The sequence below is a fragment of the Sylvia atricapilla genome, chromosome 7 (genome assembly GCF_009819655.1).
Source record: "Sylvia atricapilla isolate bSylAtr1 chromosome 7, bSylAtr1.pri, whole genome shotgun sequence".
Lineage (NCBI taxonomy): Eukaryota > Metazoa > Chordata > Aves > Passeriformes > Sylviidae > Sylvia > Sylvia atricapilla.
Window position 1 is genome coordinate 34,585,051 of NC_089146.1, and position 13,366 is coordinate 34,598,416.

Here is a 13,366-nt window from a genome sequence, read left to right on the forward strand (position 1 = left end):
GTCATTTATCAGAAATCCTAAGGAGGTAATATATAAAAGTGGGATAGAAAACCTGCACATTAAATGGGATTTACCAGCCAAAGCCCTTGGAACTGCTTGCCTGTGAATGACTGGAATGGAGCAGAACAAAGTCAATTACTGACTGTAATTAAGGAGTGGATGCATTTAAACTGTAGAGAGCAGTAGCAGTCTTCTTGAAACTGTCTTGTTACTCTGAAGATTAGTCTGAGGAAAGAAAGAAAAGGACTTGAACTATATCTTACAGAAAGTATATTTTAAATGAATTCTCTTCCTTCCATTCTATGATCTGTTTTTACAGATTTGGTCATAAAACACTGATAATATATGATTATCAAAATAACACATTCAAGACAAAGAAACTTTCAACATGTATTTTGCTTTGGTCTTGTTAGCAATGGAGTATCTCTTTTGCATATCATACAGTGCAAATATTTATGCAGTGCTGAATACTTGTATTTTAATAAAGCCTGAATTTACTGAACGGAAGACTGAACTATGTTGTGTCCTTTTTAAGCCTTCAAAATACAGTAAATCTAATTACATATGTTGCTCTTACTTTGAAAATGTTATTCCATTTTATAATTTTAATAATGATTTGTTTATACTGGGAGAGAGGCATTAGATTGAGTTGTTGCCTGTGTTTAGTCTAATTCATAGCTGCATGTATACATTAATAAATTGTGATATCACATCACACATTTTGAACCCAAACCTTGCCACGTGAGTCGGGCACAGAGCTGGAGGTCAGCTTTTTCTGCTGCTCACCTTAAACTGAATTTGTGTTTTTTGTTTCTTTTTTGGTGAGGGGAAGGATGAGTGTGTGAGCAGTGATTAACGTTTTGTCCACGGAGTAATGAGGGAATTGAGATTTCCCCAGTAAATAACTCTCCCAGGTGCTCGGGGTGGCTGGAGCTGGGTGCAGAGGGGATGGGATGAACATCTGCAGCCAGGCAGCCCTGAGCCCACACCAGGGGAGCATTCCCACATTCTCAGCAGCACTCCCACAGGATGTCTCCGCTGGAGCTGCACTGATGGGATTTTCCTTAATGCTGATGACTTTGGAAACCTTCCTTACAGGCATTTCCTCAATAAAGGGAGGGTTATAGGACAATTAATGCGACATTAGGCTGATGTTTTTTGGTTTGGGTTTTCTTTTTTTTCTGGTATTATTTCAGTTTTAAGGAAGATGCTGGGAGTACCCAGGCTGGTGAGGTTCTGCTGTTTCTTTTTTGCTTCATTAAAAACCTTTGACATGGGGGAGATGCAGGAAAAATGTAGCACTTCTTGTCAATGTAATTACATAAATAAATTGTGCCAGCCCGTAACAGCTTTGCTTTGCTTTTTCCCAAAGCTTGGTCAGAAGGAAATCCCTATTGTCCACTGTGCTCAGCCATTCCCCTAAAAACACTTGAAAAGGTTTTGGTGCTGAATAATCCCCATGTTCCAGTGAACATTCCAATATCGAGACTAAACCCGCATCCCCAATACACCGAGACCCAAGTGTTCCATTTCCACACCTGGATACCACCAAGATTTGCACAAGCAGCTTTTAACAACAGCAAAATAAGAACAAAACTTTGGTTCCAGAGCTGGCAGGAGCTGAGCTGATCTGGAGCATGGGCAGAACAAGCTCCTGCCCCTTCCAAAACTTACTGTGACGTAGCCTTTGGTTGACTTGTGTGCAAACACAGAAAGATGTTGTGCCCAAATAATGCTCCATGGCCACATGCACCAGGAATCTGTGGAGTAATCCTGGGACAAAGCACTGCACAGCTCTGGGCCTCAGTTTTGCCATCTGTGAAATGGTTGCTTCAACCTGTTGTGCAAAATACCTGGAGATTTCCTCTGGTCAAATATATGTGTATATGTATATGTATGTATGTATGTGTATAAAATAATAATAATAAAAAAGGATCATTATTATCCCAGTGGTTTACAGAAGTTCAGACCAACAGCATATACATACATATTTCCACCAAATATTAGGTTAGGCAGTGAAACAGCATTATCAGGGGATTGAATCTTCTTTTGATAAATATTCCCAGTGAGTGGGTCAAAAATGTAAATTGACTTCTATTCAGACAAACTGGGGATTTTTTTTTTCCATGATAAATGGGGCTCCTAATTATTCTGCTGCAGCCATCTTTGATGATAATTTCTTTTTTTTTTTTTAATGTGAAAGAGGGACATTATTAATTTTACCAAAATGTTTGGAAGTGGGCTGGGGAATCATAGGTAAATAATAAATATGCAATAAATTCAGGAATAGGGGTACCAGATTCAAAAAACAATACTAACAATAGTAGAAATGGAAACTGCAAATGACAGGAAATAATTTTCACGATGCACTCACTTCTTTCCAGGGTGCTTTGATTTCACTTGAACTGTGTCTTGTTACACCGAGTTTCCTGGCTTTTCCTTAACTTTTGTCACATGCCCGTTATTTCTGCAGTATTTGTGTTCTGTGGCTGTATTGCTGAGACAATATCTCGTTTGTTGTGACAGATTCAAAACAGTTTTCAGACAGAGGTTCAGAACTCCTCCGTAACTCGGCACTCTAGCAGGCAAAAAAAAGGACAAGCATTTGGGGGGAAATGGGAGGGAAAAAAGAAGGAAATCATCTGCCTTGTGTGTGCTTTACTCACCTGTGTGTGCCCATGCCCTCCCCAGATCACGACAGTGTCAGGAAATGAGTTCCTCCTCCAGTCGGATACCGACTTTCTCATATTGGATTGGTTCCACGCTATCAAAAATGCAATTGACAGATTGGTATGTATTTGTTTTGGCTGTTACCTTTATTAATTAAGACGTAGCAATTTCAACTTCATTTGCTCAGGCATCTCTACAGGTTTTAGGCAGTCAGCAGCTAGCTAGACATTCCTTTCTCTGAAGGATATAAAAATATGTATGCAAATCTACTAAAAAAATGTCAGATAAACAAGGTTGTTGCACAAAAATGTCATTTGATTCTTGCCTCGAAACGGAACGCTACATTTATTTCTCTGAAATAACAAGGACGCTGGCTTGCTGAGGGTTGTAAAAGCACACAAGCACTTAATAACTAATGAATTTTTGCATTTTCTGTTTATGCAGCCTACAGTATATAATCTTCAATAGAACTATTAATACATTTGAGCCTTTTATGAATTTTTGTATTACTTATTCACAAGAATAACACTAGCAAATAATATTCCTTTGTAACTGATTGCTGGTATTCTCCCAGGAAGGCTGGGGGTTTTCTACTAGAAGTGAGCAGGGTTGCATTTTATTAAAACAGTTTTTAATTACCAAACCAGCTTCAGCTGTAGCTTTTTCTTTCTTTTTTGCCACTCTCAGTACAAATTCCAAATGTCTTCCTCCTATCCCTGCCTAATCCAAGAGCATTTTTTCTTTTCTTTTCTTTTCTTTTTTTTCTTTTTCTTTTTTTTTTTTTTTTTTTTTTTTTTTTTTTTTTTTTTTTTTTTTTTTTGAGGGCACTGACTTCCCTTGTTCACTGCAGAAACTGTTGAGAGAAAAATATCCCCATTTCTTGCATTTTTCAGAGGTTTCAGCGCCGTGGAATCTGCAGCCTCTTTGAAAGGGTTAATTTGAACACAGCTACTGTTTCCTTAAAGAGCTACAAACATTCTATTACCCTGAGGCTATAATCAGCCAAGGAAAGTTTGATCTGATGATGTATGTCTTCATATTGTGCATTTCATTGGGTGTGTGAGGATATTGATATCCAACTAAAGATTTTGGGGTGGAGTTTTCCATGGAGACTCAGAAAAAAAAAAAAAAAAACGAACATATTTTTTGGCATACAATTCAACTACACATCTAATAAACCTGATTATACATATATATGTATATATATATGTAATTTTTTTAGTGTAGCTGAAGTAAAATCGTGGCATCAGCAGCCCTGAGCTTGCAGAGAGGCACAGCAGCAGCAGCTGGTGGGGCACAGGTGGCCGAGGTCCGAGTGCGCAGGACAGGATGTCACCATGCACCACTCCTGGCCACTCCATCCCTGCCAGCTCTTTCATTCCTGAAACTCTGAACGAATGTGAAAAGCCTGGCAGCTTTCCAGGCTGTTGGGATGGCTGAGTCTCACCTGACCAAATGCCACGGGAGGAGACGTGGCTTCAGCCGAAGCAGCGTCTCTTTTCTTTCGTTCTTCTTTTTTTTGCTTCTTTTCCCTGCTCATTTTCACTTCGTCTGCCAGTAAATTAGAATAAGAGAAAAGCCCCCCGACTACTTCTTAAACCAGCAGAATTCAACCCCAAATTTGCAATGATGTTTGAAGTAATTGTGTTTGCAAGAATATTTACTGTAACTATCTAAACCAGAAAGGCAATTTAAACACCCTTCCTCTTTGCCAGCATTTGAAAGTAGCCTGCAATGTGGAAATAATTTTGGTCCCTAAAGCCTAAAGAAGCAGGCCTTTTGTTTTCCTCACTTAAATGGGAATTTATCTCAGAAATTAGGATCAGTCTGTCAGGGCCATAAAAGCTTTGCCATATGACAAATTTTGCATTACACTTCCCTTAAATTATATACTCGCTGCACACTTGCTCTCTGTGTGTCTGTTAGCTTCTGTACTGGCATTCTGGAATCTCTTGCTTCATTCTTACAAATAATAATTTTATTAAAAGCATACACATATGTATATACGTATATATATATTCTTTTCCCAGCCAAAAGAACAGAGAATTACATCGAGAAATTTGGAGTTCAAACTCAGAAGATCCTCCAGCATCGAATTACTGAATAACTTAGACACTGAATCCAAAGAGCCAAAGCCTGAACACAGAAAATCTTTAAGTAAGGCTTTTTTCTTTCCTCATTTTTCTTTCTTTTTCTTTTTTTTCGTGTTTTTTTTTTTTTTTTTTTTTTTTCCTTTTTAAATAACTATGCCATTACAGGGCAAGATAATTTTTATTACATACAGAATGTAAGGAAGATCACTGAGAATTTTAAAGCTGAATATGTTCTGTACTGATATACATAACTTGCATTTAAGTAAAGACAGTTACTAGCTCCATACTTTTAAAGGGTGACACTCTCTCCTAAGCAAAATAAATTTCTTTAGGAGCAAAGACATTTATTTAAGCCATTTATTTTTAAAAATAAGCAACATGAGCCCTGTGTTAATGGTCTGTTGCAGTTGCTTTGTTTCCATTTTAGTAAAATACCTCAAATTGCCAGAGTAATTTTGTCTGTTGTGTATTTATACACTGAATTGCTGAAAGAATTGACATATCCTCTGCAGCCAACAATCAGTGATGTATCTATAATTTTATAGGAGATAAATTCCAGGGTTTGGCGTTGATTTTTTGTCAGTGTGATTAGAAAAGAAAGTGATCTAAAACTAGCAGGGGTGTGCTTTCCTCCTCTGAAAAGACTTTCCCAGTTTGTGCCGAGATGCTCGTGAGATCGTGGGCAGCAGCAGCAGCAGCAGGAGCTGGTGCTGACCCTGAAATCCTCCCTCAACGTCTTTTTAACTTCACCCTCTCCCCCTGGATCTTCCTTTTCCTCCTTTGTTTGGTGGGAGAGTCACGTCCTGGCCCCGATGTCAGCGCTGTCACAGCCCCAGACTGGCAGCCTGGTTCGAGGTACCTTTAGGTACCAAAAGGGCTCTGCAGGAATTTGTCTGCACTCATTTCAGTGCAGGATCAAAGCCTGAGATGGTAAAGAAAAGGGCTGCACTAAAAAGACCCAACATAGCTGTTTTTAATGATAATTATCCACACAATCATAAATATATGCACACATGCGTGCGCGTACACACAAATAGAGACTCATTAAACAGTCTCTTTTTTGCAGACCACAGGATTTGGGGGTTTGTATTCTTATTATCTTGAAGATGTTTCTTTTTTTGTTGTTTTTATTTAAGGGTTTTGTGGTTTTGCTTTTTTGAGTTTTTTTCTTTGTGTTATAAAATATAAAGTAGCATGAACGTGGCTTGTGAAAAATTGTCCCAATATCTTTGCGCTGGGTGTTAGGTTGCATTCTCAGAGGAAGAAAAATAAGACTGAGAACACAGTGAGTTCTGAGGGTCTGATTCTGCTCTTATTGCAGCTAATAGCAAAATGCCCATAAACTGTCTCAGCACTCAGGGAATTTTTATTTATTTATTTAGACTTCTCACATATCTTTAAATGATAATTTGTCAGACAAAACAGAAAAAGTGACTATGAGCAGTGACAGAGACTTAGTCTATGTTTCTTTTCAAACCTTAGAGAATCCTGAATAACCTCCGTTTTGTTAAAGGCTATTTAAACTATTAAAAAAATGTGAAAATATCTGCTGTGAAATCTCACTGAATCGAAGCTTGCATTTAAATATTGTAGATTGGATTGCTTCTAAAATATGTATTCAGAACTTTTTTTTTTTTTTTTTTTTTTTTTTTTTTTTTGGCCCCTTGAGATCAAGCAATTATGTGGAATTAGAAAAATCATATTATTCACTTACTTATTAGTAGTCTAAGCACAAACTGTATTGTCAGTTTTCTGCCTTTGGCTTTCTGTGCCCTTAATGTTCACACAAGTATCGTAGCCAGAATTATCGGCAGCTAGAGCCAAAATTGCTTTAAAAAGGCATGAGAACTGGTAATGACACATTGTTAGCAGTTAACAGGTGGTCGTTTCATTGTCCAGTTTGACTGCAGAGCACAAAGATATGTGCAATATCTGCAAGTGTGTTTATAAAGTTCTTGCAAAGTTTAACGATTTTATAATTTTATAGTGCTTTTACGTTATTGACTATTGCCGGTGCCAAATCCAAACAAAGGAGATTTTTTAATGATGCCTTATAACTCCAGTTTAACAAAGAAGATGAGCAACTGATGTTTTAGCAGCCCACCCCCTCCCGTTCTGATAACCTTTAATGAAAAATTCAGATAGCTCAGATTCATTTGTATTTACCTTATCTATATTGTAGGGGTTGCAAAAAATATCCTGTTTTAGACTTCATATTCCTGCATCATTGTTTTTTGGTTGGTTTTTTTTGTTGTTGTTGTTGTTGTTTTAGCAGTACAAGTATATAAAAGACAGGTAAATTCTAACCAAAGCATTTCAGTAATTTACTCATTAATTTAAAACTGGGGAGACTGTCCCCAGGGACTTAGTAGCAGGAATTTGGTTTTTATGTCTAATCCTAATTGCTTCTGCTTACACTACAAGGACAAATGGTAATTCTCTGTTATGCTTTTTGAGCTGTAGACACTGATTTCATTGAAAATTGGGCTCAAATTGCCAGGCTCAATTTCCAAAGTTCAGAGAGTGGCTGTTCTCTTGGTCACGCAGCTTTTCAGTGGCTTCTCATCCAGTTTGGTTTCAACTCATGTTCTAATTGAAGTTTTCTTGAGCTAAGAAGAAACCAAGAATGGCCCTGGGGAGTGTTACCAAAATATGCAAAACTGTGATCTTGTTCTCAAATACATGGAAAGAGATGACTTTTTATTTTATGATGTCAGCAATTTCACTGATACAGTTTCTGCAGCTGATGCTGGTCAGAAATAACATGTTTTTCACCCCAGTAGCCTCCTCCATTAGAAGAAGGGTGCATTTTGAGCAAGAAAATTGCCTTTCAGCATCACCTCTTTTAATGCAAAGAAGTTTTGTTCTGAACAGATAATTTTTAAAAATAGTATCAAACCTCATATTTTCCAAGTAATCTAGTTATCATTCAGGCCATAGGGGCATTTTTCTTTTTTTTTCTCATTAGGTTGTCAAAATCCCTCTCTCAATTAGTACCAGTTATAACTGGGCCCACTGGTAAGTGGTCTGCCCTGTTAATTTTAAATCCCATGGAATCAGGGTTACTCTGCAAGTAGAGAGGCCGTTGTAGTGTATGGGAAAGAATCTGGGATGTAGGGAATGGGTCCGGGCACCACAAGGTTCCCAGGCATCATCCTTCTCTCCCAAAGCCAAGGGGCCTGGCTGTGTGTGCACCACAGGAGCTGTCAGGACAGTTGTGCTTTGGGCAGTGAAGCCAAGTGGATGCTCTCAGATAGGCTCAGCCTTTCTCTTCCTGCCCATGCACCTATCTTGTGGTTTGCGTCCTCTGGGCCGCTGGTGTCCCTCATCTGGGAATTCTGTCCCTCAGGAGTGACCTCTTGTGGAAGAGCCTGGGCTGGAGTCGCTATTGATTGTCGGGGGTGATCAATTCCCCTTCTGCTCCCCCTCTCCGGGATGGAAACAAACAGCTCCACAGTAGGAAGAGTGCCCTTTGGCTACCATATCAATCTGAGGGCTGCTCTTGTCAAAATGCACAATCACAAGCTTGATAATGCAATCCATTCCCAAAGCACTATATTTCCAACCTGTTCTCCATCATTTCCTTATGCCGTCACATTTACTCAGTTCATCACATTCTTATTAATATTTTAGGTTTCCTTGAAAGTGATGGAATTCTATTTTTATTACAAAAGCAACAAGAATAAATACTAATTGTTGTCAGTTATTTCCTTATGTAGTGGGAACACTAATCTGTTCCTCAGCTTTAGGTTGCCAAAGCAAAATAATGAAATATTTTAGACATTTTAAAAAAAATCTGTGATATTAGATAAATGCAATTTGATCTCCTTGTTTGCCACATAAAAGCTGGAACTGCCTGAATTGATAAGATTGAATTTCATTATTTTTATTGTTTCTACTAGCATATTTATTTTTCCTTATCTTCAAGAACACTTTACTCGAAACCCGGTTAGTTAGTTTAGTCATGCAGCCTGGAAAATCCCCTCCATGTCTGAATTCTAGCTGGAGGTGCCACAACTCCAGCATTAAGATTTTTTTAAAAAATGTATATGTATGAAAAGGAACATCTTGGTGAGCTGTGGCAGCACTATCACTATTCATGGTTATTTTAGTGTCTCAATAAGAGTAGTCAGGGAGCCCAGGCGTCATTGTGCCAGACACAATGTGACACCAAAGTAAGACAATTCCAGCTCTCAGCCCCCATAAGGACAAGTTGCAACAGGTGGGAAAAAGCAGACAAAGTCAGGGGGTGGAAGGAAAAGTTGACAGCAAAGCCGACATGTCATGCATGTTAAACAGCAGGCTTGGGATTCCTTTCTGCTCTCTGTAAGGATCAGGGTCTGATCCCCAGAACCCTGGCCTCCATCCAACTCAAATAATGGTCTTTTCCTTACCTAAATTCCTCTCAGACTTTCAGCAGGGAGCGATGAGTCTTTTAGTCCCAAAGGGTGATGCTTTGCCCTGGGGATGCCACAGCACTTGCACACTTCCATAGCGAATGACCTTGTGGCAGTGTCTGGGAGTACACCTCCTAGCATCATTTAAATAAAGGAAAAAAATAAACTCTGCATCCTAAATTCTGTTTCCCTTCATAACTCTTTGCTACAAAGTCACCTGGGCTTTGAAGTCTGCTTTAGTTTCTTAAAAGACAGTTAAATTCAGGAGCTTATAGTCCTTAGGATTGAACCATGGACTGTGTGCTTTAAAATTGCCCAAAATTGCTCTTCTTGTTTCATTCACTTTTCTTCAGAAGGCTGAATTTTGAAACTTGTGCAAGGTATCTATGTATTTATCCCTAAGTAATTACTAAAACATACGGAATCCTTTCTGGAGACAATCTGTTAGATATCTAAGTCTGTACAGTGTGTGTGAGGAGAAAAACAGCAGCAGAAACCCATCTTGGTCTTTTAATGGACATGGTGGAAGAAATAGAGAATTTGGTGGAGCTTGAAAACTTCCCGGCTCCATGTGCTACTTGGTCCATCCCTGGCAAAAGATTCTTCCAAGGACTTGTTTGAGGGCTTAAAGTTTGTCCCTGCACAGGACAGTTTCTGGAAATTTCTGTGGCAAAGACCTCCTGTCTGAGGCTGTTGTTTCTCTGAGGAGGTACAGGATGGGTACCAGGGCACAAACACATGGATTTGCATGGGTTTGGCTGTGTAATAACAGAAGGGAAACAAAACAAAACAAAACAAGCCAGAAATTTATTTCTTGGAAACTTCATTTAGATGTCCTAGAAAAAGGCACCATAATTACAGGAGGTGCTGAGAGGAGCCTGTGGGAGTTTTCTGTCTTCCTGTCTAACACGTGAAGGGGATGGAAGGCTGGGAGAGCACATCTTGGGATGTTGAGAGAGGTTTTGACTGGCCCAGCCAAGCTCATTGAGAGCTGGATTCTGTGGTAGCTTATGCAATCCTTCATCCACACAGGCTCACCTCTTTGAAAACAGGGATAATTAACAGGATGCCCAGGGCACTGGTGCAGTCACCACCCCTGGAAGTGATCCAAAAAGGTGTGGATGTGGCCCCTACGGACACGGTTTGGTGGTGAACACGATGGTGGCACTGGGTTGACAGTTGGACTCAATGATCTTATATGAAGGTCTTTTCCAACCTTCATGATTCTAATTAGAGCCACAGAAGTTGGCAACCACTCCATTTCTTTGTTAGTTCTGATGAGGTCTGAATTCTTTCCCCTTCCCGGCCCATTTATTTCCATGAGATGTGAAGTTCAAAGCCAAGTGATGCTATTTAGGGACTATTATTATATTATAATGTTAGCGTTATGTATAGGTCAGTTTTATTACTTTTAATAAAGCCAAGAAACATAAAGCAATAATGTATATTAGTGCAGCATTACCAACGGCAACAATTAAAACAGAAAGCAGAATGAGAACTAGCTGCAAATATGCAGTTTCCTGCTGCAATATTATTTTTGTCTCTCTGAATCTTGTGTGTTTGTGGCATTCATTTTTATTGCATCAACAGGAATGCACTCAACTTCAGGGACTAAAAAAACACAGGAAAAGAAAATGCAATGTTCTGGGTTTGCAGAGGGAAATCACTCATCTGGACTACAGGGACTACACTTTTTTACATATTTTTACTCCTATGTTTCTCTGCCACATTAAGTATAGGTATGCTCTCTTGTTAAAGCTTAGGGAAATACTGATTCAGCAACAAAGAAGTAATAATATTGGCATGTGGGAAACAAAACATTCCAAATTGAGAAACAAATTGTGTCACTTCTACTGATAATAGAAGATTATGTTGCACTTAAAATCACAACTGGCTGTGACTAGACCAAAAAAAAAAGTACATTTTTTCCTGAATTTGAATATCCTGTTTCCATCAATTATAATATAATGTTTCCTTAATTCTTTGTTTTATTTCTACTTCACTCTCCAAAATCCTTCCAGAGTTTACTATTTGGGTTGAAAAAGCATATTTTTAAATTGGGCATATCCAACTTCCATATAAACATTTGGCAGGGAAACCCATGCATGTTCACTTAATTCATTTTTATTGAACCAAGTCCAGATTTTTAGCCAGGAAAAAGTTAGATATTAATCATATCTGAGCAGGATCATTAAATTTTCCTTTACCTACCAGAACAGCAGGGTCATTATAGAACCATGAGAAGTTAGCTCACTTATTAATCTTTACAATTACATAAAAGTGATCATTTTTATAGTACTTAAGAGTAGCTCTAACCCATTATGTGAAGAGTATGGGGGAATATTACAATATAATATAATGTATTATTATAGATGTGACCTGTGACTCATTGGTCTGCTCACTGACACACAACTCCCTGGAAAAGTTATCTGTTTGAGCTTGGATAATCTTTAATTGTTTCACACTCCTCGTGCTCATTTATGGGGCATGCTAGTAAATAGAGAGCTAGTCACTGAGTTATTAATTACCTCATTATTACTTAATTATCACCATTGCATACTTCATTTTTATGGGGAATTATATCATAAAAGAAGGTATTTTATGCTGCCCACCACAGTTAAGTATGAATGACAGCGATAGCTAATGTAGGATTGAGTTAGTTAAAGAAAATCAATCAGAAATCCTCACTATAGATTACTATCCAGTTTCTTCTGCCTTTTCCAGCTAACACTTCTCATCCTTGACTTTGAAACCCAACAGTTTAAACTCGGTTCTTGTTTCAGTGGACTAATCCCCTTTCATAAATCATGTTCAAGTGCTGAAATAATTTGCACATCGTTTAAAGAGTATTTGCTTTGAAACATTCACCTCAAGCCCTTTTGTATATCCTTTCTCTCTAAAGATTTGTAGTATTTGTTTTGTTCTCTGAGGTATAAAAGACCTGGGTAAACTTTATTCCTGTTGTTTCAAGATTAGTGAAATAAAATGCATATTTATTCAACTGGGACTGAAAGGAGCTTTAGTAAAGACGATCATACATACGACCCAGGGGAATGTTATAATACAAAATGTCTGTCTTAAAATCTCTTTAGGTTTGTTCAAAATACTATTGAAGGACTTAAGTTTAAAAAAAAGAAAAGGAAAAGGTTACAAATCCATATTTCTTTGTTCCAGAGAAGAGAAAGACACCACATATTTTTTCTTAAGAAAATAAACTCCTACATGTGCACTCTAGATGGATTTGATATGGAGGCAAGTAGAGACTGGATATCGTGATTGCTTTAAGTCTTCTCTTACTGAACAATAGCTACTGACACAATCCTTAAGACAACTACATTTTGGAAAAAAATGCAGGTTTTTTTTCAGACACACACTTGCTTCATAAAAAGCAATCACAAACAAATCATGAGATTTTGGGCATTATTGGAGCCAAGTAGTTGGACTTTTTTCCAAGCACTACAAGTGAGGTGGACCCTTGAAATGAGGAATCTACTCTGACTCATCCATTTCCAAGCCTAGCTGCCCAACATGTCTTCCACTGCTTTGGTGCAATCTCTTAGCTCCACAACAAGTAGAACTTCCTTTACATTAAGTAGGAAAACTAAGGCTTGATGTAGATTTTACAAGATGCCATGATATTTATATTATTTATATATATATTTATATTTATATTATGTTATATTCATATATATATATATATATATATATATATATATAAAATATTTATAGTTGAAGACAGCTCTCTCTGCTTGACCTTCCATCCCCACATGTCAGTAGATCTCCAGTTTTTGCATCTCCATACTTTGCCCCCACAGGGAAGGAATAGAGGCTGACAACAGATAACACCTAAATAGATGGAGGCGTTCTCACTGCAACAAGGAATATTTTAGTCTGCAGTCTTTGGAGAGAGGTCAGACTTAGAGCAAGTGAGCAGGACTTGCTGAACTTTGTTATTTAGGAAGAGCCAGTCCAGTCCATCACTCCTGTAAACATAATTTTAACCTTTCATGATATTTATTGAAATAAGTTCCCCTATTGGAAGGTTGTAGCCAGAAAAATGGTTCTTAGACTACACCGTGTCCTGAAGTTTCACTATTATTTCTAACTAATGTAGATGCAATCCTCATGGTATTTTGGGAGTAAAGTGACAGAAATAAGGAGGTTTTTAGGTTATAAAAGTCTAAATTAAGCTCAGCTAGAGAGACT

General features: G+C 38.0%; 1 protein-coding gene across 1 annotated transcript in view; it reads left to right on the top strand.

The window, feature by feature from the left end:
* ARHGAP15 (Rho GTPase activating protein 15) overlaps positions 1-13,366 on the top strand; it is a 323,630-nt gene that overhangs the window by 159,910 nt on the left and 150,354 nt on the right. Inside the window, 2 exon segments of the mRNA XM_066323175.1 lie at positions 2,692-2,790; positions 4,701-4,827. Of these exon segments, the coding sequence (XP_066179272.1) occupies positions 2,692-2,790; positions 4,701-4,827 (226 nt within the window).